General features: G+C 37.7%; 1 protein-coding gene across 3 annotated transcripts; it reads left to right on the forward strand.

Moving 5' to 3' along the window:
• LOC103712495 (protein transport protein SEC23) lies at window positions 1–27,750 on the forward strand. 3 transcript variants are annotated; one of them, XM_008799024.4, is made up of 15 exons: window positions 2–379; window positions 497–560; window positions 832–1,428; window positions 1,522–1,737; window positions 2,185–2,358; window positions 6,808–6,969; window positions 12,270–12,412; window positions 12,714–12,789; window positions 12,869–13,044; window positions 13,163–13,244; window positions 15,790–15,867; window positions 21,644–21,805; window positions 21,936–22,199; window positions 24,993–25,097; window positions 27,419–27,750. In XM_008799024.4, exons 3-15 carry the CDS (start codon window positions 919–921, stop codon window positions 27,560–27,562), a joined length of 2,292 nt encoding a protein of 763 aa, XP_008797246.1. In that variant the 5' UTR covers window positions 2–379; window positions 497–560; window positions 832–918; the 3' UTR covers window positions 27,563–27,750. The 3 variants fall into 3 exon arrangements, with proteins under 3 accessions (XP_008797247.1, XP_008797246.1, XP_008797248.1); XM_008799025.4 differs by lacking the exon at window positions 497–560 and having other exon boundaries at window positions 1–379; XM_008799026.4 differs by lacking the exon at window positions 497–560 and having other exon boundaries at window positions 2–262.
• Window positions 27,751–27,903: the final 153 nt, after the last annotated feature.

Genomic DNA, 27,903 nt, shown 5'->3' on the forward strand with positions numbered 1-27,903 from the left:
CAGCCTTGTCCGAAGTTCTCCTATTTCGGGTGCTACCGGTTTCTTGTATTATCAAGCGCCCTACGCTACGGGAATCCAAGGCCGGCGCTCTTCTACTGACGGGAAAGCGGAAGCCAGGAGCGGAGAAACCCTAGCAGCGGCGATCCCCTCCGTCACTTCCTCCCAAATTTAGGGTTTCTTCCGTTCCCCAGAGGAGACCAGGGATTGGAACTGGGAGTAGCCCAGCGTCTTCCTCTTTCTGTGGCGGTGAATCGAAAGAAAGGTGAGGAATCCAGAGGTAGAAACCCAAGCGGCAAAGATCCATCAGCCCTCGTTAAAAGAGGGACTTTCGAACGGAAAGAGGCTGCGGAGATCATCTGAGGAGCGGAATTGGGAGCAAGTAGGCTTCTTTGTAAATTGAAAGGAGGGAGGAGAAGAGATTAGGATTTCGTTTCTTCAAGATTTCTTGTCTTTCTTTGTTCTTTTATTGATAATTTTGCATGTTTTACTTGGATAGGAAGGAATCAAGTGTCCTCAAAAAAAGATATCAAAACATCAACATTTCTTGATGAAAAATTAAGGTTTGGAACTAATAACTGGGAGGAAAAAGTATAATTTATGGGTTTAGTTCATTATTTATAGGTTATATAAACATTTCATCCTTTTCTTCTCACTTTCCCGCTTTTAGCTTTCTTGGAGAGTTGAGACATCTGGTTTTCTATGTTGAGTTTTAGTTCCTCAAGAAGGAACTCAATTTTATTCTGAAAGGCGTCTGATTCAGAAAAAAAGCTTATTTATCTTTCTTTTGCGGTGATGCCCATCTTTGCTAATTTGCAACTCCTGCTGTGCTAGATCGGTGACCTTTCCTGTGCATAAAACTGCTTTCGTGATTGCAAATTTTCGAGCTCGGAGCCGCTGCATCCCTCGGAGTTGTGGAAAATGTCGGAATTTCTTGACCTGGAGTCACAGGATGGGGTGCGAATGACTTGGAACATCTTCCCAGGCACAAAGCAGGATGCTGTGGGCTGTGTCATCCCTACTGCAGCTATCTATACCCCTCTTAAGCCCATTCCAAACACCCCAGTTCTGCCCTACGCTCCCCTTCGCTGCCGCATGTGCCGCTCCATCCTCAACCCCTTCTCCATCGTTGATTACATTGCCAAGATTTGGATCTGTCCCTTCTGCTTCCAGCGCAACCACTTCCCCCCACACTACTCATCCATCTCTGAGGACAACCTCCCTGCTGAGCTCTTTCCTCAGTACACCACCATTGAGTACGAGTCAACTCCTGATGCTGGCCCTGCTGTGCCTCCGGTGTTCCTCTTCGTTGTAGACACGTGCATGATTGAGGAGGAGATTGGGTTCTTGAAATCTTCACTTGCCCAGGCTGTCGAGTTGTTGCCTGAGAAATCTCTTGTTGGGTTGATCACCTTTGGGACCTATGTGCAGGTTCTTGATATCATCACTATTATCCCCTCTCTTTAGCTGATATCTTCTCGGGTTCTTCATTTGGTGAAACAATTATATTATGCGTTTATGCAGGTTCATGAGTTAGGATTTGGGCAGGTGCCAAAGTCATACGTGTTTAAGGGGTCAAAGGAGGTGACTAAGGAACAAATCTTGGAGCAAATGTGCTTTTTCACACGAAAACCAAAGCCAAGTGTGGGGGTCATTGCTGGCAGTAGGGATGGACTCTCCGCAGAGAGCATTGCCAGATTCCTCCTGCCTGCATCTGAATGCGAGTTTGTCTTAGATTCAGTTAAGTTTACCTGTTTTTCAATTTTATTCTATGTATATATGTACCCAAAAATTTATTTATCCAGATAAAAAGATCAAAATGCCTTCCACTTTCCTGTTGGAATATGAGATGGTTGTCAGTTTAATGATATTTTTCGAGCTATCTTTAGTACAATTGAACACAAATTTCTCTCTCTCTCTCTCTCTCTCACACACGCACACTCGACAGTTTTCATGATCCTTCTTTCATTTTTCTTTTCGTTTCTTTGCATTTGATTATGATAGATGAAGTTGTGAGATCCTTTGTCTTGGTCATTTACATGATGAATTACCATTTTATTTTTCTTTGGTAATTTGACTTATGCTGCTGACTGACAGATATGATTATCTCGTTTGAAAGCATTCTTTCCGTCATATGTCAATCTGAAGTGTTGCTGATCTAATTGTTGATTTTCTTGCTACATCTAGCTTCTAGAAGAGCTTCAGAAAGATCCTTGGCCTGTCCCATCAGACCAGCGTGCATCGAGATGCACAAGCACTGCATTAAGTATTGCAGCTAGTTTATTGGGGGTTTGTGTACCTGGTTCAGGAGCAAGGATTATGGCCTTTGTCGGTGGCCCATCAACAGAAGGACCTGGCTCTGTAAGTTCAGTGGTTCTCAATTAGTGCCATACTGTTACATACCTCTACTTGTCCAATTTATTCACCTAGATATGCGAACATGTTAGCTATCATAGATTAATCAATTGATATATTTAACTAATAAAATTAAACTAAAAAGTAGAGTGAATGTCATGCCTGTCAAATGGTGAACTGATGTTTACTAGTGACTTTAGCTGTGTACTAATAATTGAGCATTTATAACTTTTTTCTGTTAAAGCTACAACTTCACGTCCATATTATAGTAATCGACCCTGAATGGTATGAATTATATATAAATTATACTGTACCTCAGAGTCGGAATTTGTGCAATATGTGTTAAAATATTGATAACTGATTGCATATAGCTCAAGTTTAGGTGCAGTGAGATATGACGTTCTTGTGTCTCAGAGCTGACAAAATTGCAATTCACTGTTATCCTTCTAATTTTAGTCTATACATCCCACACAAGATAAGAGCTATAGAAGGAATATATTACTAGCTCTTTTTTATGTTAGCAAGAAAGAAGGAGAACATTGAGCTGAATGAGAATATGACAATATCCATAAAAAAGGTTGATGCAAAAATGTACATCATGTTCTTAGTGTTACTGGCAGGGTGGTTAATAGGATGGTGGCGATATGAGGGCCTGGAAAAATTGGAACTATTTAAAACAGCTGTCGCAATTGCTTTGCTGATGAAGCTGTTGAGGCCCAAGGTTTACCCTCAAAGGGATCATTAACCTAACTTGTTAGCTCTCATTCAGTAATTATGCTCGAACTCCCATGCATTTTTTTTGTTTCCTTGTGAACTGAACATTGAGAAACTTATCATCCCTTGAGCCCCCTTGATTTGTGCTCTTGATCTTTCTCTTTTGCTTAATTTATAAAGCTTTTCTACAGAAGGACTGCTTGTATTTCCTAGTTGTGTCAGTGGGCTAGGACAACTTGATAACAACCTGTTTCTTGGTCTAAGTTAAGAAATCATGCTCATTCAGTTAATTAACAAATCAGGATTGGTTATGTGGCATAATGAGCTATAAGAGCCTTATAACATATGTACATACATGTATTACATAATATGATGTTCTATATAGTATGTATTGACTACTAAAAAATTAAAATTAGTGTTTTATTTTGCTTTTTATTAGTGTGTTCCTATAATTCATAAAAGAGCCAGCATTTTTCATGAATTGAATTGAGTTTTATTTGGATAAACATGGCACCATAATCAATGAAATAAATCATTTTATTTGTGGACTTTAACAAGAAGACTTGGCCAAGCTTTTGGCTGGGTTTGGGCTTCAAGACAAAGGTCAGGGAAAGCTGGGCTGTGCATGGCCTGGTCCAAGTTAATCCCACTAAGAAGCTAGCTTCCATGCTTGAGAGTCAAATACATTGATATAATCATCTTTTGGTGGGACATTCATCATGGTTAATTTTTTGGTTAAGAAATTCATATAGCTAGAGAGAGAATTCCACTGCATTAGTCATGGATGAAAAGCTTAAAAAAATGGAGCCATCAATGGATATCTGGTTGAAAAACTTGGAGAGCTCTTTGCTTTGTGTCTGAAGGCTGCTTGCACATTGCTATGTCTTTCTTTTCTTCATGCAGCAAGGATATATATATATATATATATATATATATATATATATATATATATATATATATATATATATAAATTTTTTGTCACGCTCTCATTTGGTTAATAATCAAAATGACCCTTCTTGTGCAATATGCAATTTTCCTGCAAATTCACCTAAAATGCAAGTAAGGGCAAACGGTGTGCTATTTTTCCTTCTTTAAATGATAGCATATTTTTGAATCCACAATAATGGAAGGTGTGCAAGTTCATTGAGTTACTGATGATTTTTTTTTTCAAGAAGATAGCACTAAGATGGTGAAGAATTAATTGCTACATTTAACTATGAAGTGACCCAAGAATTTAAAGAGGAATCAAGCAATGTTAAATCTTAATACTGACAAAGGTGATCTTGCATACGTTGAATCTTTTTAAAACACTTAAATGACATCAACAGGGCTGCGGCACTATAGCTGGTACCACATGATCTAGATAATCATGCATTTTATGAATCGACACTTTGTTCTCCTTGTGAAGGGAAACAATGATGGCTGATGGCTTAGGATGAGTATTCTGGGATTTCAATGTCCAATGGTGGTGTGGTTTTCATTAAAGTAGTAAACTCATTGAAGGGATTTTCCGTCATGAAGTTGGTACCCTTTGGATGGTATTTCATGGGCGAGGGCATAGTTCCAAGAAATGGGAGCAGGTACGAGTGCGAGTATAAGTGCAAGTGTAGGAAAACAGATATTTTAAGTTGTTGAAATAAGGAAATGTGTCAAAAGCAGGTGACACTTCGAAATTTTCTAGGAAGTTCCAAGAAGGTGTATGTTCACCCTTGTACAGGTTTCTTGCTACCAAGGGTGAAGTCTATTTTAAGCTTGTTGATTTATATGGCAGGTTTTGTAAATTTTAGGAGAAGTCAGCAAGGTTGGTTATTCTAATAAGTGGAAGATGGATGAATAACTTTTCTTCTTGTTAAGGTACTGTTTAGTTCATGAATAAATCTAGAATAACTGGTGAATAGGGAGGCTATTTCATAGTTACTAGGAAATACATTTCTCAGTCAACTTGAAGTTTCTTGAGAAATGTCCTTGGGAAACCAAAGTAATTCATTTTTGTCTAACTAGGAAAAACCAGTTAAAAAACAAGGATGTAGCCAGAAAAAACTCATTAAGAATCTGACCCCGATACACCAAGGCCTCTTATTATCAGGCCACCTTTGTGCCTTTCATTGAGCCCAATGCATGCAATGCTTTGTGGTAGAGAGGGATTCCCCTTCATCATTGTTCACTGCACGCTTTGGAGCTGAGAGAGAGAGAGAGAGAGAGAGAGAGAGAGAGAGAGAGAGAGGCCACTTGCTACTGTTTCCCCTTCTTGCTCCTCGGTATCTATGGACCATGCCCTGATGTCTAGGGTCCTTACTTAAACCTCATATCAATGAGAACTTGATAAAAATACCACAGTGGTACCATTCACATTCCCTTTTATCTTGCAAAAGACATAAAAGAGGAATAATTAAAAAAAAAGAATCATTCGATTAATCTCTATGCAAATTCATAATTCATAAATCTTACCCCTGCTTAAAAAACCATTGAGAAACCAATGTAACTAGTTTCGCCATGGATTCCATATGGTTTCTACATATTTTCTCGTACATTTTTTTACAATTTTTATTTTTCTTATACTACCATAATGTTTCCAGATTCCACATTCAGACTATTCTTGACTTTTGTTTCTCATTTCTGACTTTCATATTGTTTCACATACAGGTTTCTCTTTGTGGAAACTATGGTTTATTCAGCTAAACACTGAAATTTTATTCATCCATAACCAACATAATCTATTATGGTCAATTTTTTTTGGTCTCCACTCACCCAAAATGTGAACAGTTATTCATTCATTTCAGCTTATCAGTGAAACAGCATCTGCAGCTTTTCCAGTTTATGCAGAGTTTCAAACTGAACTGGATTCGGCTTTTTCCGAATAGACAAGAATGTAGAGAAATAAAACAACTTATTAGGCTTTCCTTACTCACGAACTGAAGACAGCGTCAAAGAAACCTTGAGGGTGGTTTATGAATAAATGGACGACCTATAACTAGACCATGTTGTGTATATATATCAGCTTTTGAAAACAAACATCTCTCTGACATGTTGATCTAACTTCCAAGTGTTAAGTATCTGTTTCGAACCTAGTGTGCTGCATCGCTGGTTTTTAATTTAAACCTCATGTGTTGTTAAGGAATATGGTAGTGCAACCACCCCCCCCCCCCCCCCCCCCCCCAAAACAAAAAAAAAAAAAAAAAAAAAAAAAAAAAAAACAACAACAACAACAACAACAAAAATTCAGGACATTTAAAAGTCAAGGCACTATTTTCAGCAAATTACAGCTATTGAAGATCCAAATACATCTATTTTGAAGAGCTTAATAATTTGAGCAATCTGTTATTTATTTGAATGTGGGATTTGGTTGTTTTGCTTTTTTTTTTTTTTGTTTTGCTTTTTTTTTTTTTGTTTTGCTTCACAGTTCTCATTGACCATGTCTACACCCTTTGTTTGGAAGTACTAATTAATATGACAGTTGCTTAATATAGAGGCAAAAAGTCATTGAACAAATAACTGATGATTATATTCCTGGTAAGGAAGTCTTTGTTTTGTTTACTCTCTGTATAATTATCATTGGAATCAACAATACAGCCTGCCAATCTTTTTTGGTTGAACTGCTGAATGTCTTCTTTTTTCCTTGAGGTGGGGACTGGCTATGGTGTTGGTCATAAACTATTGCATGTTGTTTAATTCTATGCTATTATTTTCTCTATTCTAACAATTATTTGAAGTGCTTTATCAAATTTCTTGTAACACTTGCAGATTGTATCAAAGAATTTATCTGAGCCAATTCGTTCACACAAAGACCTAGAAAAAGGTTCTGCACCACTCTATAATAAAGCTGTCAAGTTCTATGAGGGGCTCTCAAAACAGCTTGTACATCAAGGACACGTATTGGATTTGTTTGCATGTGCACTCGATCAGGTCTATGATTAAAATTCTTGTTTTCCCATTAGTATCAGAACATGTTCAAGAAAAATGTTATCATGCGGCCAATTTTTCATCTCAAAAGTTGTTTTGGCTGTTGATGTTTTGGCTTTCTGTTGCTATGCGTGCCGCCCTTCTTTAATTGTTAATTTTTGCCACCTATTGTTTAATATACTTGTTTCTCAATCTACGGTCTTTTTTATTGTGCATACTTGCAGTTAATGATTGAAAAGGCTGTTGCGGTACAAGTGGCCAGGGTATTGCACAACACTTTCATGGATTGCATTAAGAAGTCATAAAGGCAATCCACAAATATATAAAAATATATAGTATGCTACAATCAAGCGGGAAGAATTTAAACGAAAAGTTGAAACTTAACCAGACAGTCCTTTATTTATTTGAGAACATCTTTTAGTGCAACACAATATGCCAACTAAGAAGATTAGAATTTTCCTGCATCATACAAATATGCCATTTATTCTTTAATGAAAATTAGAAATTTAGTTCAAAAGGAACACTATCAAATGGCGCATACATGCTATTGATGCCCAGCTTGGAAATCATGATCTATAACTACTATATTGAAGAGATTTTGGTGAAATTTTTTCAGCTTTTCTCCTTTTCCGTCATATCTTAATGTAGTGACAATTAGCTTTACCTAGTCAGTCTGTTCTTGAACATAAGATTAATCACAATGAAAATTTCAGCTTGATTGCCACAGCATTTTTCTTGATCATTATAGAAGCCTAGATTTTGCATAAATCTTTTCCTTTGATGCCGTTTTTGTTGTTTGAAGAATTTTTTTGTTTACAACTTCAATGCTTCACCTGAGTGCTACTTTATTTTTTGTTTAAATTTTTAATTACTTCTCCAAGAGACAAGATTACCATGATAAATGCAGAATACCTTGTAGCGGATCTGTATTAGTTGGAGAGCCTGCTCAAACACTGTTTGAATGACTAGCAAATTTTAGATGACCATTGCTCTTGAACATCAATATTTTCCCATGGGCTTGCTTTTTTAGGTATTGGATGATATGGCATCAATACTTACAATGGGAAACTCTGTGAGCAGTAGGAATCACCTGATTTCACTGTGTAAGTGGTAATTAATCGATTCTTTGCCAAAAGAGGTTCTCAAGGAACTTGATAAGTAGATCAATTACGTACTTTCTCTGAGACAAATTTTAACCATCATTTGGATGGACCACTTTGGTTCCTCAAAACTAACATGGTCGGTGTATCTCCTTTATTGCAAAAACCCTTATTAAGAAACATTTTATAGCATAACCCAGCACTATGATGCTAGTGATGATAGTCTTATCAACATATATAAAGACACCAGATGCCTTTCTCTGGGCAAATACAGAATGCTTAACATTACACTAAATGAATCCATGAACAATTATGTTCTCATTGGATTCATTTGAGTCATGCCCTAAGATCACTGCAAGCCATATATTTGTTTTCTTTGAATTGCAAACAAAATGTTATTCCATCCGAACAAGAAATTGGGGGCATCCTTTTTCCTATGCTGACTAACTTAAGTCATCATTTAGATAAGTATTCTTCACATTCAGCTAAGATTTAGGCCAATCCAAGTTGCTTCTGAAATAACTACTTCAGTGACTTGTGACTTAGCAACATAATAGGGTCTTGTTATAAAGGACAACAAGTGGCTAATCCATTGACTGCCTGGTGAGTATTAGGTTGCATATTACTCTCGCCATTTGGTAAACACAATATTTTAGGCCTCAAAGTCTGTTGACCTGGTTAGTCCAATGTTATTCCACTTTTATTAAAAGTGAATGGCTGCCATCTCCTCCTCCAAGTAGTATGACCAAGGTTTGATGTGAAAGCTTTGGATAAATTTACAAGACAAAGTGGCTACCTAGGAAAAGAATATGACAATCAGTTGTAGGATTGGAATGCATGTTTACTCGTGGATTGCAATAGTAGCACCCGGTTATAAAAATTGGGGTTGCATGAGGAGTATAATGAACTATAGCTAGAATATTGTTGCTTCAACACCTGGGGAGAAACACAGTATGGTATGTTGAATGGATGAAGGTCGCTACACAACAATTTGTTGATCATGGCGTATCTCTCTTCCTAATACAAAATAGTTTTTATTTTTGTTGATAATCATGCATCTCTCTTCTCAATGCAAGAGAGGTTTTCCTTTTTGAGACAATGTCATATTTTGGATGTGATGATTGATAACAAGGAGTAGGAACAAAAATAGTCATAGACTGACATAATACCATGAAATGGCCACGTTAGACTTTTTCATCATTTTGATTTTTTTTCCATGGAAAAAGAAAATCAGTTTTCCAAGTGTGTGGTTTATTAGAAATGGAAAAGTTTCCTTTCTCATCTCCTTTTTGGTTGTTCCAATTGTCAAAAATTGAGATAAGGAGAACTCTTGAAAGAGTGGTAATAACACCACTTAGTATTAAGGTATGAAATATGATTGGTATGGTATGCATTATGCACCTATCGATGTACTATAATGACCCCTTGGGCGGCACAAGGGGCATCGATTTGGGCAAGAATGTCCGTGCCACATTGAAATTGCTTGAACCAACCTTCAATCAAGTGGTTTTGAGTGGATCGAGGTTGGTTCATATGGAATTAAGCTCAAACCTTCCTTAATTCAAGGAGTACCACTCGTGATAACTAAAATAGCACTTTCTATAATTGTTCTCTACTATCTGAAGGTGCGGACAAAGTGAGAGAGAAGGGAAGATTGACTAGTGATGTTGGCTTGCAGGATTGAAGCTTGATTTTCAATTCTTGAGGCTAGAGAATTATTCTAGCTAGGTAAATGTTCTTCTTCATCCCTTTTATCATGTTATTTGGAGTAAATTATGTGGAAATGGTTACTGATTATCATGAATTATTGGAGGATAAGTGGCAGCTAGCCTTATCTCAAATGACCCTCATTAGATGCAAGTGCACTTTTAATTTATTGGTTATGCTAAAGCCAACTTCCTGATTTTATCATTGAGTGAATGTTTTCTACTAATTGTAAAATCAGTATACACTGCTACTGCAAGAGAGGAATCATAGTGCTAAATGTAACAACGTAGGACCCAAGGTATGTTGAACCGGTACCGGTAGGCGTACCGGTTGCCTACCAGACCGGTTCGTATAGGAACCGGCTCGGTATAAACCGGTCTTTGTTTTTTTTTTGTGGTTCACGGACGCACGCGGAATTTTTTTTTTGCTTCGAGCTAGCCATGTGCGGGGCGATTCCCAGTGCAGGAAATCGTGCCCGCGCGCGGTCGCGCGGCCCCGCCCTGCGCGGGGCGCTCTGCCTCAGGGAGCGCGTCGCCCTTTTGGGCCGCGCGCTCTCACACCACAGCACGCGCGCTGTGGTAAAAAAAATGGTACCGATGCGAACCGGCCGGTTCGCACCGGTACGGGCCGGTACGGTACGCAGCCGGTATGCATGCGTATCAGTCAGTACCAGCCCGAAAATAGCTAGAACCGGTACCCGGACAGCTGGAACCGGTATCCATGCAGTCCGGGTACCGGTTCCAGGCCGGACCGGTACTCGGACAGTTGGAACCGGTATCCACGCTGTCCGGGTATCGGTTCCAGGCCGAACCGGTCTGTATCGGGCCGAACCAACCGGTTGGGCAGACCATGGTAGGACCTCTCCAAACGCCGGCAAAAAGTACTTAAAATCTTCTTGCTGTACAATAGACGTAGGATCATGGTCTGCCGTACCGGCCGGTACATACCGGTACCGGACCCTATCGGTACGGTACAATATTTCGGTACTGAACCGTACCGGTCCGTACCGACCGGTATCGACGCGTACCGGTCCGTACCGACCGGTACCGACCCATACCGACTCGGTACCGGCCCATACCGAACTGGTCCGTACCGGCTCTAATTTTTTTTGGCTTTTAGCCCCATCGGTACAGTACCGGTTCAGCTCGGTTTGGTTCGGTACCGTACCGGTATCGATACCCACCGGTACGTCGGTACAGTCGATACCGCGTACCTTGCGTAGGACTAAAAGTATGCTTGCACGGGTCCTCACATACTTTTCTTATTTAAGCATACAATCAAATCCAATCACACATAGCATGATCGACACTAGGCCAATCCCAAAAAAGGCCTATGCTATAGTGCCCCCACGTCCATATGAGCCATGGTTCGGTCTGCTTTGATACTGTGCATAATGATCCAAGATCTCACCCAAAAAGACTAACCAAAAGTTATTATTGGTTCCTTGGTCCTGTATGCAACCCAAGATCTTCCCAACAAATAAGCTATATGGGACTAAACACTCGTCCATAAGGATCTTCAGATACTTTCTCATTTTAAGCTTGACATCCTTACCATGCTAAGGGTCCAAATCCCATCAAATCTAATCATAAACACCACAATCGGCTCGTGGTCAATTCTAAAAGGTCCATACTGTAGTGCCCTCTTAGTCCATATGGGCTATGGCTAGATCCATTCTGATGCCATTTGTAATGATCTAAGATCTCACTTAAAAAAAAGCTAGCCAAATGTTATTATTTGAGTTCTTTGGTTTTGCTTTTCCTAGTGAATAATCAATGCGGGGCTAAACACATGCTCGCATAGGTCCCCGTATACTCCTCTTGTATATGATCAACCCTAAAAGGGCCTAGTAGTATTGCTTGGCCTGCATTGGCTATGGATCTTGTTTGTTCTGATACTATTCATAATGACCCAGAACCTCACTTAAAAGGCTATCTAAAAGTCATTATTTTAGTTTCTTGGTCCTGTATGAGGACCCAAGATCTTCTCAGCGTATAACTGATGAGGGACTAAACACAAGCCTATACCGCTATACAAGTCCTCACGCAAACTCTAAATTTCTTTGCTAGTAGTTGCTTTTGATCACTCAGAAGCTGTGGGTACCTTATTTATTTCATCCATTTAACTGTTGCAATTCTTCACTTCAAGCTTGTTACAATAAGCTGAATCTATTTATTTAATTTAGTTCGAAAGACGTGAACTCTTATTATAGTTGGTAGCAAGAGCACGAAAAATTGAGTGTTTCTTATCACAACCCTTCTTTGTGGCAGAAGTATTTATTGGTTCATGCTGGTCTGGCAGAAATAATTAGTAGGGTGTTGTGGTTGCTGTGTGTCTATGTACTCATTCATATGCAATTATCGCTTTTGTTTTTCCTCGCAGTTATGTGCTATCTCTGTTGAGATTCAATTATCTGTATAATAGTATTCTTTCAAATTCATAATCTAGTTGAAGATCGATGGTGGCTTTATATTGGTTGGATATTGTACCTCTCAGGTTGGGGTGGCAGAACTCAAAGTTGCAGTTGAAAGGAGTGGGGGAATTGTTGTGCTCACAGAAAGTTTTGGTCATTCTGTTTTCAAGGATTCACTTCGACACATTTTCCAGTCAAGTGATTATGACCTTGGTTTATCATTCAAGTAAGGATTTCTTTCTTGCTAGTTTATCTTTGTCGCTGGAATAATTTCTAGCAGTCTTTCTCTATAAGTATGAAAAATATTGAGAGCATTTCATAATTGTTATTTTCCAAAATAAGAATTTTAATATAGAATTAGAAAATAAATTCCAACATGATCAGAGATTATATTTGTTTCATTGATTTATTTTTGGCTCAGGTTAAGAGTTTCCCTTGGATATTGTTTATGTTCCCTTGGACATTGTTTATGCCTTGGATATTTTTTGCTAATTTAACTTTAACTTTCTATATAAACTTGTCTTCAGTGGTATATTTGAGGTTAACTGCTCGAAAGATGTCAAAGTTCAAGGCATTCTCGGTCCCTGTGCTTCTTTAGAGAAGGTAATGAGAAATGTGTTTGGTTTTCATATCTTTGTCTAACTTATGTTATAACACTTGCTTGTTGGGTGACCTCATGCAGAAAGGTCCTCTGTGTTCTGAAACGGCTGTTGGACAGGGAAACACAAGCGCCTGGAAGTTGTGTGGTCTTGACAAAAAGACATCGTTGTGCTTGGTATTTGACATAGCAAGGAAAGATGGCCCAGAAGCAATTGGTCAACCTACAAGCAATCAATTTTACTTCCAATTTTTGACATAGTATGATCACTAAACTTGCAATGTTTTGTTTAACCATAATAATAGTTTCTTGGGTTGTGTTAGTATATTAGTTGGACAGATGAGGATTATCTGACGGACTACAGAGACGATGATGCAGTTATCAGCACAATGATGGCCATATGAGATTACGTACAACTACTCTTTCCAGAAGATGGGTGGCTGGTCCTGGCAGCATCCAGGCAAGTTTGAGTATCTCCTTAAACATTATTGTGTCTGTTGTTTGATGTGTTGCATTTACCTATTTTGATTAATTGTCATAGCTACACAAATTATAAAATTTTTTGCCTGTGTTTTACCTATTTGGTAGTTGCATGTTGTAGACTTCAATTATTATTCTGGCGTAATGCTTGATCTTGTTCCTTATTATCAAGCATGATGGACTGTCCAGGAGGCATATCTTTGATTACCTTGATTTAGGTGCTGCATTTTCTGCTCTTTCTTAGGTGACTGCTTTCCAGTAGATTTGCTAATTGGAATTTAATGAGATGCAAACTCGTTATTTCATCCACATGTATTCTCTGTTCTCGGATCTTGTTTCAGAGCCCGGGCTAGTGTCTTTAGCATCATAGGATCATACCCATGCAAGGGTCATGGGCCAAAACAGCACTGCACCATACAATGGTTGCCATGCTGGTCACATACCAGTGGTCCATTTTAAGAGCCAAGCTTACTATCTGTCTGTGCTTTCCTGCTGTACTGTGCATGCACTAACCTGCACCCTACGGTTGTACAGACCAGTGTATCATGCTACAGGCCATTATGATTTGGTTCAATAATATAATATTAAATAATTTCCGCTTCAATACCATGCTGACCTTTAAATCCTTAATCATGAGTTTTCTATCTATAGCATTCCAGATTTTCCCAATTCTGCAGGCATCTTATATGCTGGTTTTGTTGATTTGTCATGTAATAACCAAACTTATATTCTTAAAAATTCACATGTATGTGAATGAAAAAAAGAAATCTGAAAATGAACCAGTCTGTGGAAATGCCATGTGCTGTTAAGCATCATTTTGTATGACAGACTTAGGAGACTAATTTGTAAGACTTTTATAACTGGGCTTTTGTTCTGTAGTAATGCTTAGGTATAATAGAAATTATGAAACTTTAGGATTTGAGAAATACCTTGGTATTTGGAAGTCGAAAAATTGACTCAGAGCCAAAAATCGAGGTTTTGAAATAAATTTGGGACATCTACTTTTTATTCTTGAGGAATTGGATTTTTTGAGTATTTTTGTTGAATTCAAATGAGTGTTACCTGTACATGTAATGTCTTAAGTAAATGGTTCTTCTTTTCTATTTCCATTTTGCTTAAAGGGAGAAATACACTTACTCCCACCAACCTCTGTCCCTTCAGCTATTTCATCATCAAATAAGTTCCATCCAAATAGTTGTCCATCTTCTTTGGTTAGTTGGAAAGACAGTTATGCTCTTCATCCTCTTCATGTCTTCTAAAAGAACACCTATGTTTCAGTGTTTTCTAGTGTTAAATGAAATTAAGAATATTGAGGTTCATGTTAAGAGTTGGGGAGTTGTGATTTGTTGGAATAGGAATTTTTGATGTCTGAGTTATATAGATTGGAACATACTTGTGTGAATATCTGAAGAATAGATCTGTGTGGAAGATCTGAAGTATAGACAAAGAGGACACATTAAGCACTAGAGTTGGTGTGGTGTATATTCAGTGGAAGGATGGAGGGGTCGTTTTTGGATGTCTGAATGGTTTCATAGAAGTATCTCAGATATGATCAGTTGTCAGTTCCAAAACTTATCCATAGGAGAAGGGAAGAATTAGTAGCAAGTAGAAGTAAGTGGAAGGCAATAATCTGTTAATATTTCTATGATGAAGTCATAGATGTTAAAAATTGTTTATACTTGGTTTAATTAACAAGGATATAGGCCATCAGTATTGCATGATCACTTGGATAGTATGGTTGATATGAGCAAGATTAATAGGATTGAAAGAAGAGGAACAAGTGATAGGAGAAACAGAGGAAGGAATGTGCGAGAGAGGAAGAAGACAGAGAAGAAGAGATGTGAAAGAGACTGCAGACGGATAGGATGCTGCATGAGCTGATCTTCAGTTCGTGCAACATTTTATTTGTTAAATACATGTTCTGGTCACTGGTTGAGGAAAAGGGACAAATATACCCCTTATGAGTATCTGGTTAAACATTTTACAGCTTTGGATTTATCTGGACTCAATCAATGGCACAATAACATATGAAGCATATAAAATATGGCCTGTAAGCAAGAGATACGGTAAATACTGGCATATTACAGCAAAAACATAAATAAAAAAGACTGTAATCACGAACAATTAGCTCCATCATATCCCATTTACTTGTGCATACATTAGGTATGTAAATTTCAACAATTTGCACTGCTTCAGCTTGTTTTTGCCTTACTAATTGAAAACTTGAGCTTGCTTAACTTTCAGTTCAGGGGAAAAGTTGGCCATTGAGGTAAAGAAGAGACATTTCTTGATATTTGTGTAATTTGTTATTATTTTCTTTCAGTCCATTATGTTCTATAGTATGATGTATCTTTGGATATGTTCTTTAATTGGATATGGTTGCTTCTGAGACTTTGTATAGACATTTAAGGCACCTTGTTTAGTCTATGGTACCTTTTCATTATTTAGGATTTTCTTTCATAAATTATCAGAATATGTAGAACATCAAAATGCATCTTGCTGATTACTAACTTCAACTTTCATAGGATTTGATAGCTGGGTTTGATCAAGAAGCAGCTGCTGCAGTCATGGCACGCTTAGTTTCTTTTAAAATGGAAATGGAGGTACTTTGTTATTCATGAATTAACTGCATGTAGAGATAATTACCAGTTGAACTCTCCTTTTTCATTTCTGTTCTAGGAAAAAAGCGAAATTTAACAGACTAATTTCTTGTTATAATTATTCTCATAGTAGTTTTTATAGTTCTATTACTGAAATCTTCCAGATAACTTTTACTTAATCTTCTTTATTAAGTTCATCCAGAAAAATTCTAATAGGCGCTTTAGTTCAAGGATGTTCTGTCAGTTGGATTGATATTTTAATTTTGAGTATGAAGGTGGCTGAGGCATGCATAGATGAACAACTCCACATGTTGTCCATATTGGTGTTTGCCATGGGGTTGCTAGTGTCAAGATGCCTATGAGAATTTTGGAATGTTATTCGCAAAAATTCTTTCATATTTACTTAGTAGTGTGGATGAAGTTAGATCAAGAGGTTGACTGAATTTTTGCGGAAGACTCGATGAGTACTGAAGGATCTAACAAGGATAGAGTTATAATATACCTGATTTTTATATTCATACTAAATGATCTAAAAACTTGTTACCCTGGCAGAGACCTCAAAGCCTCGGAGATAGCAGATTTGGTAATTGCGATTTAGATAATCAACTTAATATGTGTTTTGAGTGTATGTTATGCTATTTTATCTGTTGATGTTTTTTGGGTGGGTTTCTGGGAATGTAGTTTAAAGGGCTTTTTAGTAATATAATTTCTCGTCTCTGTTTTAGACTTTTAGTAATATAGAGAGGTTAAAATGTAGATCTCATGGTTGCATGCATGAAGCATGAGAAAATATTGGAAAATGATTTGTGTGGGGAAGTGGACCAAGTTGTAATTCTACATAATGATAGGAAGTATAGAGTGCTTGGCAAAATAGTAGACTGGACATATCTATGAATCAGTGTTTTTTATTTTTCTTTTCTTCTCTCTCTCTCACACCTTTTTCTTTGAATTTTACAAAGGTTAAACCTTAAAAGACTAAAATATCTGTTGTTTTTCAAAATATTTTGATGGTGGCATGGATAGCTTTGTTCCCTGTCCCCAACCCCAGATGGTAATCTTTTGAGCAATGTTGTCAAAGCTATACCTAGTTTTACAGGCTGGAAATATCACAAAAGTTTGGATGTGGAATGTAATGGAGTGTGCAAAGCTTTTGAGACATCTAGGGTATGGCACACAAATATATCTGAAGTAGTGTAGGAATCAGTCAACCAAAAGTTTTAACTTTTAGGAAATGGTTTAATTAGGTTAAGCATCATTTGTAAGTGAAGTTGGCAAGTGGTTAAAAATTTTCGGAATTTTTAAGTAAAATCGGCAAGCAGCCACAGCCTCCACCGCCCCCCCCCCCCCGGTGGCCCTCTGCTGACATCTGCCACCTCTCCTTCTCCCTCCCTCCCCCATTCGCTCTCTCTTTCCTTTTCCTTCTCCTTCTCCGGTTCTGGCAACGCGTCTCGTTTTCGTTGCCGGAACCGTACTGGTGAGCCACCGGTACGACTCGGAACGAACTGAACCGCCCGGTTCAGGACGATTTCGCCGACCTTGATTATATCTTCACTCATTTGGTCATTTCGGAAAGTTTTATTGGGCTGACATGTGGGTGGTTGCATGCCAGTGTGCCTTGACTAATCTGTTTGGGACCTTTTCATTTGTTTAACCTTCTCATGAGTTTGTGGGAAAGGAGAGTATTGTCAACAATGATTGACATCTGATTCAAAGATTTTAGAAGTACTAAACTAAAAAAGAATGAAGAGAAATTATGCTCACCTTCCAGGTCTTCAGATTTGATGCTTTCCACTAATTATCCTCATCTTTATCCTCAATATCGCCATGATTGAGTTTTCCGTACCGGTTGGTACGGTACAATTCCGAGCATTACTGCACCATACCGGTACCGAACCGATATATGGTACTGTACTGTACCAACACTCGATATGCTGAATCTTACCGTATCATACTGCATACCAACACTATAGTAGAATGATACCGATACAGGGTTCGGTACCGAGATGACGAATCTTGTCCATGACCTTTTTTCTTTTCCCTTTAGTTTTTCGGGATTGGGTCATGGGAATTGTGAATGGAGATGAAATAAGATGATGATGACTGGAAATAGATACATAGAGTAGTTGGGAGAAGAGACCTTTGAGAGTGGATGATAGTGGGTTTAAAGGGCTCTTAGGAATAGATAAGGGAAAAAATGCAAAAAAGAGATGTGTTGCCCAAAGCTTTTCAATGTTTACCCTGTATGTTGCCTTAAGGTAAGGCTTTCCAATAAAACAACTCAAGGTTAATAGACAATGTTATATAAAGTTACATCTATGCATCACATAAAGTTACATCTATGCATCAGATTGAGAAAATTCTGTAGAAACTCACACATTGTTCCCTACGTAATGCCTTCCATGGGACGTATGCTTATTAGGGCTTTGATTATTTTGCCTATCAATAGTGTTATGTATTTTTGCATAATATTTTGTGGAATCTTGAGAGTGATGTGTCAAACTCAGGAATCTAGGATACACCACTGTATAATTTCTTTAATATTTATAAGCATCTGGTGTAAAAATTCTTGATCATTATCTCCATTCAATAAAGTCAGGTCCTAACACAACACTTTTAGCCCTTACCTTGCAGTCTTGATAGTTTCTTTGGTCATAAAAAGAAATTGACCCTGCTTCTTCAAATGCATTTTGCTAGAAAAAAAAATGTTACTGTTCGTTGCTATCCGGATTGTCAAAAGTGGGCAATTTATGCAAATGAGGATAACTTGAAGGATTTTCATTTAGGAAGAATGATGTTATTTACAGATGGTATGTTGCAGAAAAGAGAAAAGAAAGAATGGAGAAACGAGAGGGTGAACTGTCTATCAATTCCTTTGACTGCATATTGTTCATCTTGAGATTTTCTTAGTGTTTTGGAGGTTGTTTGATTTTGGTTAACAAGGTCGCATAGGGTGGAAATGATCAGGGGATTTATTTAAAAATATAATAACCTTTTGTTTTCAGGATATAATATTAGAATTTTCAATCTGTTCTTAGGTGCTTTTAAGGTAATGTGCATATTTATTAATAAAATTATTAGTATGACCAAGAATAGTGGTTCATATGCATGGGGTCAGGTCTGGTTTTGGCATGAGATGTTGCCAAGTTTGGTAAAATTCAGATCCAATTTTTTTTTTCTGAGAACCTACTCATTTACACCATTTGTTATGAGGTTTAGTCAGGATTTTGCATCTGTGGATCCATGATATCCATAAGGCTGGTTCTTCGATAACAAGGACCTATATTGCACTTAAAAAGTTGTTTGACTTTGTTCAAAGGTTGAGCTAGGTTCTAATTACAAGTCCGAATATGGCATTCCTCCTATCCTTTAATAGGAAAAAGCTTCATAATCTTAAGCACAGTGTAACAAATTTTTGGTGCCCCGATGAGTTTGCAACCGTCAGTGCCTCACCCAATCCGTATGGAAGAAATCTTGAAAACTTGATGAGTGATAAAACTGGGAAGTAAAATTTGGAAGATGTGTTAGATTCTTAATGTATACCAAATTTTGTGTGGGAAGGGTGTGAGGTTGGATGGAGGCAACTCCTGAGGCATGTAGGATTTTAATGATTTGACTAATGAAAATGAGATGATATTTCCATTTCCAATGAACAATTAAAAGAACTAAACGAAATTGTCCATGCTCTGTGTATATTAGATTTTGTGTAATAATGATTGGGATTGCTAGCAGTCCTGCAAACCAGGAGGATGAACAAAAGATGTTTGTCATAAGGCATAATTTATTACACAAATACAATAACAAGTGCTAAACAAGGTTTTCAGCTTTTAATTAGAGAATGCTAAACTTTTGGGAAATATCAGATCAGTCAGTTTATTGGAGATGTTGAGACATTCGATGATGAGAAATTGAGAAGAGAAGAAATTGAAAATTTGACGCGGATCCTAAAGCTGTAAAATTCAGAATTTCCTTCTTGAAAATATTTCAATAGTGCACCAAGGTGGTGCACTAATATTATGCAAAAATTGCATGGGCTTTCAAAACCATTAAAATTTGATGATGAGAGAAGATGAAACTGAAAAATTTGACGTTGTTTCTGAAACTATAAATTCAGAATTTCCATCATGAAAGATTTAAAGGGTTCATCAAGGAGGCACAATGATCTTATGCACAAATTGCATGGGCTTTCAAACCATTAAAATTCTCAACTTTTTTTATTTGGCAGCTCCATCAGTAGTTTGGAGGTTTGATGTTGTGTCCCCGTGACTTATCTAACTCATTGACAACATTAACCTGGTCTTATTCATGAGTGAGATCTGTTAATATTTAAATTATAGGAGCAAAAAAGTATGCCCAAATTACTCCATGTCCAATCCAAAACTATATTTATTTCTTAAGAGAGAGAGTTTTGAAAATTTCATTGAAGGACAGAAGTGAAAACAGATGCTTTCCTAATTATAATAATTATACAAGTAGCCTATGTTCCTTGCTGCTAGTATATACATTGTATACAATATTAGACCGAACCGCCTGATTCGGTCGGTATTGTACCATATTGACCACAAACCAGGATGGTTCGTGGTCTTGGTACAAAAGGAGGCCCAAACTGTTTAGTTTCGGTTCTTACCAGGCTGAACCGCTTGGAACTGAGCGATTCCGGGTAGTTCAGCTTTTAAGTGCCTTGTTCACGCCAATTAATCCTTGCCTCTCAATAATCGAGGATGGTTCAGCTCGGTATAGATCGGTAGAGTGGAGTATGGTACCGGTACCGGTACTGTGCCAATCAGCCACAAGTATGCAATCCGATACCAAAACTACAAACATTGATTACAAGTAACCAAGGTTTGCTAAACCATGTCAAACCAGCTGATTCGGGGAGTACCAAACTGGAGCTGTTGGTTATTGCACGATTCATTACCTCCGTTCGAAGTGGAGGTAGAGGGAGAAGGAGAGAGAGGAAAAGAGAGAGGGAGAGGGAGAGGGAGAGGAAGGGAGGGAGGGATCGGGAGAGAGAGGCCGAGAGAGAGGGAGGGAGGGCTCGAAAGCCCTAATCGAAATAGGGATCCCCTGTTTTGAAACAGAGGTTCCCTTTTTCTTATTTTGCCGATTTTGGATCGAAATTGGCAAACAGTTTGCCAACTTCACCCTCTCTCTCTTCTCTTCCCTCTCCCTTTCTCTCCCTCCTTTCTTCTGTTTTTCTCCCTCTCCTCCTCCTTCTTCGGCTCTCCTTTTGTCAGTACACCCGGTACGGCCTTCGGTACCATGCCTCCTGTACCGATTTGGCGAATCTTGCATATAACTCTTTTACAAGATGTCAGATAGAGTATCCTTTTCGACTAAAGCAAAATGACGATGGTTATCTTCTTGATGCATTTCTCACTTATTCTTAATTTCGGTCCAATCAAATTGTCTGATTGATAATTTTGGTATTTATGTTAGCAAATTCGTAAACAAGGGCTCATAATCATAACCAATAAAGTGAGAAAGATACTTTTTATTTATCTTTCCTCTCTCTCTCTCTCTCGCGGGGGCGGGGGGGGGGGATCGAGGCCTTCATAATTGGAAGTTTGGAATCCAATGATGCCACTAAAGAATAACAGTAGAAAATGTTAGTTCAGACTAAACTGCTTGTGTCAATAACTGCACTGCTTGTAGATGATACTACAGGTACCATACCAAGTAGTCTTCTAGATGAGAAACAAGGAAACTTTAATTTTTTTCTTGTGCCTGGTATAATGCCATCTCTACATAATGAGGCCATAATTCCTAATTACTATTGCAGGCTGATTTTGACCCAATAAGATGGCTTGATCGATCATTAATTCGTTTATGTTCGAAGTTTGGAGATTATCAGAAGGATAGTCCATCCTCGTTTAGCCTATCCCCACGTTTATCAATATTTCCGCAGTTTATGTTTCATTTAAGGCGTTCTCAGTTTGTCCAGGTATGACATTACCTTTTTTTGATTTTTGTTTTGACATGATTACATGACTTGATGATGTTTTCAAACTTATTTAGAATCTTTATTTACTTTTTAGCTAGTCTTTTTTACTCCACTGACACTTCTCATGCAGGTTTTTAATAACAGTCCGGATGAAACTGCATATTACAGAATGATCCTCAATAGAGAGAATGTAGCCAATTCAGTTGTGATGATCCAGCCTTCACTGATATCTTACTCGTTCCAGTCAGACCCTGAGCCTGCTCTCCTTGATGTAACTGCAATTGCTGCTGATAGGATCCTTCTATTGGATTCCTACTTTATTGTTGTTGTATTTCATGGAGCAAGCATTGCCCAGTGGCGGAATGCTGGATACCAAAATCAAGCTGAACATCAGGTGATCTTTGCAGCAATGTGATTTTACAGATAATACATCCTTTGAATTACAATTCCATTATCTTTATAATTTTAGAAGTTTGAATCCTGTGTTTTATTAATCATTATATTATGTTTGGACCTGGATGCAAGACACCTATTTGCAAGATAACAATTTGCACCATGTATGTTCGTTAACTGTAATTATGATGCAGATTATTGTAAAGGCTGCATTTAGAAGTAGTCCTTCGTATAGTTTGATCTATCCAGAATTTAGTGAATATGCCAAGCTGGGGTGTACAGACTACAGGCTAAAGTGTCAGTTGTCTGATTCTTGACTATATGCTAGCAAGTTTAGTGATAACTGCAATGTCTTTGTTATTTAGGTTAAAAAATTATGTTCGATAATATACTTTTAGGTCCTCTCTCTCTTTTGTTTAATGCATCATATATTCCTTCTGGTGCCAACTAGCAGTTGCTTTGGCTCTTACTTCTGTATCTTTATTAATGGTGTAAAGCTTAAGTTCCACTTGATTTTTTCATCTATGTCCTGTATACTACATAATACGGGCCTGTTTGGATGCCGATTCTATTATCCGGCAATTGCGTATGCTCTGTGGGAAAGCTCTGAGAAAGAGGTGATGGGTTAAGAAGATTTTTAAGATCACTGATTTCATTGAGTTCATTATCCCTAAAATGTAGGGATAAGATAAAATACCTTCTCAACGGAATGGATTACCTCCATTGGCCACCAATTGCTCGTGTAACCTTTTCAGTGCGGTCATCTTCCACCCAAGAATCCTTAAATGTGGGGGTCTCAGGCTGATCTTAATTCAGGATGGCCGACTCTGGCATTCAAACAGGCCCTACATCTATCTCACTTCTTTGTTAGTATGAAGTAATGAACTGGTCCAGCTTCTAGGCCTTGTTTGGATTCCTGGCTCCCCTTTGCTTATTATGTGATACCTCAGAGAATGGTGGGAGTTGCTGGGAGATGGCTTAAGAAGATAACAATTGGTAATGATTAGGGTATGCCAATAACTCAGGCCCATAACTCAGGCCCTATATGTATCAGTAGTACTGGAAATCACTTTAGATTTGTGAATTCTGGCATCCCAAAAATCTTATGATTGCCCAATCATGGCATCCTCCCAATTCCTCGAAGTTCACCATCCTCCTACCTCCTCTCTGCAGCCCATTCTATACCTGTGAAGACGTAACTTGGATATGCTGTTCCGACATTCAGACAATCTCTTATTGTTTAGGAGCTTTTCGCTTGTTCTTCTATGACATCATTTTTATTCTATTTTAGTCTGTTAAATTGGACCTACCAAATATGATCCATTTTGTTGAAACTGTGAAGAACAGACTATTGAAGATTGCCTGCAAATCAAGGCTGTCTATCAACTGCTGGAGTAAGTGAACATAATCAAAATAGTGTTAGAAGTTGGGCCTTATGCTATGACTATTATTTCAACAAACAGCTTAACATTTAGTCCATCTTCATGAAAAAAGGATTGTTTAGGAAGTAACTCCCAGTATATTGGTCATAAACTGGCTACTGACTGATGCTGTTCCTAGATGAGATCTCTACATCTCAGAACTATGTTGTGATGGGGTAAAGGAACTACTTGCGTTTGTTTGAATTTTGAAAAAAAGGAGAGGAGAATGTCTGTTTGGACAGAGAGAATGTAGTCATGTATCTCCTACGAGTTGTCTAACATCGGCTTCATAAGGGGAGGTAGCGGCGAAGTATCTGGTGTGGTTTTTCATGAAAATGTACAAATAATGGTATCAGGAAGAAATAACACTTTTATAGGTGATTTGGAGTTGAAGGATGAACCAGTGGATACACCTTTCAGGAGATACAAGTTTCTAGCATTTGATTCACCTCTAGTTAGTTTTCCACTTTTTTTCCCAAACATGCCTTGTTAGCTTTAAAACCTAAATGAGTGCACTAGGGTTCACATTCCCGTTTAGTGACTTGTAAGTTGGAATCTTCTTTATGCTTCTCGACTCAGGTGGAGTTGGTGCTGGTTTTCTCCTATTAGTTGTCCCATATCATAGCGGTAATTTTGGTTGCCAATTATTTCTTATGATTACCGATCCGACCTGCTGAAATCATTGGATAGGTTATGGAGCAGATTGTCATCAATGTTGTCTTCCGGGCAACTGTTTATATTCAACTATTTGATCACAAAAGAGCCAATTTTGGTCTTGGAAACTTGTAATAAACTGCTTAATCCATCTATCTGCTTGGTTATATTATTGTAGGTGATGGTTTTGGAAATTGAAGCTACCTGTGCAGTTAAATCTATAAGTCTGGAAGCCTATGATGAGAACAGGAAGGCTACAAAATTTATACCTGAAAAATTTAGAAAATCCAATGAAGTCTTTCCTATTTTGCATACAATATTGCATCTATTATTCAAGTTAGGTAGCAAAATGAGTTCTAATGCTACAATGCTATGGGATGATTAAATTGCACTAGTAATTAAAGCCTCTCTTGTTTGGGATGTTAAGAGTGTTCTGACCTGTGTAGAATGTAACAGTCAAATGAAAATCTGCACCTTGTGTTTTTTTTTTCCATGTCATATCATGCTTTCCTTAGTTATATTGGTCTATGCTTCCCAGTTGTATAATTTAGTAATAATTTGGACAAATGCATACTTCTGAAATATTGTTGACTTGGCTGGTTTGTTAATGCTTTTGCATCCATGAACTAGTCTGCAAATTTCTGTGGTCTATTTGCCTCAAGAATGCTGCTGCTGCAGGTTTACTCAAACTTTAAACATAACTGCTATGTTTCTTGCAGCCATTTGCTCAATTGTTGCAAGCCCCACGCGATGATGCTGATGCAATAGCCAAAGAGCGGTTTCCTGTTCCTCGTTTGGTCATATGCGACCAATACGGCTCCCAGGTCACTTTTCATTAAGTTCCTCAGACATCAATCATTATAATTGTACAGTTTGTCTTTTGTTAGTAACATATACGTGGTAAAACTATATCATTTTTGACCTATATCTTTCATTGATTTAGTCATGCGATTAGGATTCATTAATAACATAGAGCTAATTATAATTTGGTTGTCTGCAATCGCGGACTATAGGGATTTTGAAGTATTACTGTATAATTTTTTTGCCCCTTTCTTTTCAGTTTCATTTGACTGGCATTTAAAGACATGGTACTAATGATAGAAATATCCATGCATCATTGTTAGGATCTTACAATCCATGACCAGGACTGTATGATTCGGATCAAAATGGCCCTTGGTGATCTGGATCAGATCCCTGGATCAGGATTAGTATGGATTGTAAGATTGAAAGCCAGGTCATACTTTTACAAACTAAAGCTGTTATATATCGTTTAAAATTACCTGATTCTTTTGACTTGTAGAATGGCCTTGATCATTGATAAGCTTCCAAAATATTCAAACAATAATATTTTATAGAAATTTCAACTTTTAAGAGAAAAATAGATTAGTCTTATTGGGGCTAAGATCTAAAGTTATGTATCATTTTGAAAAAATTGGGTTTTTTCTAACCTCAAGTTCAATAACCCTATGTCCACATTTCTTTCTGGTTCAAATAGCTCAAATTGAGATATCTTATTGACTTATATGGTGAAAAAGTATTTTATCAAGTATACTGTTGAATTCTTGGACGTGATATTTATGAGCTCATGGTTGTCAGAAAGTGAAATTTTTATGTCTAGTGATGATAACTTATTATTGGTTCAAACCATAATTTAATTATGCCTTTCATGTTGTTTTGCCCTATTACTTCTGTTTGATAGAAATATGAAAGAATCTTACGACTTGTGATCTCATCCAATTTGACCTCTTCTACGATACAATAACGTGCTACTTATCTTGGTTGTTCATGTGCTTATCTTCTAATGTATCTTTGACAAAAGAGCCTGATTAATCTTTTCTTTTAAGGTAAGTAAACTGCAAAAGTGAATGGTTGTAAACTTGTAATTACATAGCATGCTCGATATAGGAAGTGCCAGATGAAGATTATATATAGAGGTAAAAATAACTCATTGTGAAAAGGATGCCTTGCTGCCAGCTAGTATGTAGCGTGGATTCCACATGTAGATCAGATATTAAAAGAATTGTCACTGATGCTGCTAACCAAGTGGCAGCAACCAATACAAGTTGTGTCCTAACTTCCCACCATCCAAAAAAAAGGAAAAATGAAAGAGTTGACAGTTAATGCTGTTCCAATATGCCTTGCGCTTCTCGATATTTCTTAAGGTGCCATGCAGACATCTGATTGAAGTATTACCCCATTTTCTTCAATATCTTTGATAAACAGCTTCAAATATTTCGCAGCTAAGTGCTTAGGCAGCTTGAAAGGACCTTTAGCTAGTTTTTTTCTTTTTGAGAACATGGTGGTTATTCACTACCATGCAGGTTTTAACCTGAGGCCTCTCGCTTGGAGAGGTAGGTGCCAGCCAGCTGAGCTACCAGCTGTTGGTGTAAAAACTGTTAACCAGTTAAACTATGGGAAATTAACTGTGGGATCAATCTGTTTGCCAATTTATCCGAGGAAAAGTAGGCTTTATAACTGTCTTGTGATGTAGTGGTGAAACGTTCTAACCGATGGTTCAGCTTGGGAAAGTTTTGGTTTGAGATGCTTGAGCTATCTCTAGACAGTGTGTGCATCATGCTTCTAGCTTTTGAAACTTTTGATAGTTCATATGAATGCTGATACACAACTGGGCCTTGTTAATCAATGTTGATTTCAAGCGAAAAAATGGTGGCATATTCTGGCAAGGAACATATAAGTAATGTTTGTTTAGTTTCCACAGTTTGAGCATTAAGGATTTGTCACTTAGCTGGTCGTGGCTTCATCATATCCCTTATGTGCTCTCTGTTCCCTAGACAAAAGCCTCTGAATTTGATGTATGTCGTATGTGCTTTCTGCTTGTATATGCTTTCTGCACTTGTGGCCTTTTAAATTCAGTAATTGGTTGTATCAATTTTACTGGTAGTTTTGGTTCTTGTGCTTCTTGTTGATGCTATGTTATTCTTTCAAGCAAGATAATAATTCGGGCTGTCAATAAATTTGTTGCATTTCAAGGGGAAACTGGCTTAAATAATACTGCTCTGGACCAGCCGAGCATTCAGATTTAATCAACTCTGCTTAACCTAATTAGTTGCTGGGAAACCTCAGCAAAGCTGAAAGGTTCCTGGATCTTTAACTGATTACATCAATTTGCTTGTGAATGGTGCAGGCCCGTTTCCTCTTGGCGAAATTGAACCCTTCAGTCACATACAACTCCGATAATCCTCCAGCACCTGGTGGAGATGTCATATTCACGGATGATGTTAGCTTTCAGGTCTTCTTGGATCATCTCCAACGTCTAGCAGTTCAGTAATATAGGTCTTTATATTACCAATTCTATACCATTTCTGTTCGTCTATTCCATGTAAAGTGATGAATGCTTTCGTTTATCCCTGTATATCCACTCTTTCATCATAAGTATGGAAAGGTCAGTTTTGTTTTTATCATTTGCACGAAGAGCTGGTATATGCTGGAAATCTCTGCTTTTCATTTATTTTAAAACTACTATTTCACAAAGTTGTTGATATGCTCACAATGATGAGCCTAATCTGTTGATTTATTGGCTGGCATTAAATGTGATGTCTTAACAAGCACTGCAACTCTTCATTACTAGTACTCGTGCATTCTTCTGCACATAGTTTAATTTGGATTTTG

The sequence above is a fragment of the Phoenix dactylifera genome, chromosome 15, assembly GCF_009389715.1.
Source record: "Phoenix dactylifera cultivar Barhee BC4 chromosome 15, palm_55x_up_171113_PBpolish2nd_filt_p, whole genome shotgun sequence".
Lineage (NCBI taxonomy): Eukaryota > Viridiplantae > Streptophyta > Magnoliopsida > Arecales > Arecaceae > Phoenix > Phoenix dactylifera.

Coding starts and splice junctions, on each gene's coding strand:
- LOC103712495 (XM_008799025.4), top strand. CDS start 919: ATGTCGGAATTTCTTGACCTGGAGTCACAGGATGGGGTGCGAATGACT. Junction 1,429..1,521: donor CCTTTGGGACCTATGTGCAG/GTTCTTGATATC, acceptor GCGTTTATGCAG/GTTCATGAGTTAGGATTTGG. Junction 13,245..15,789: donor CTGGTCCTGGCAGCATCCAG/GCAAGTTTGAGT, acceptor CAACTTTCATAG/GATTTGATAGCTGGGTTTGA.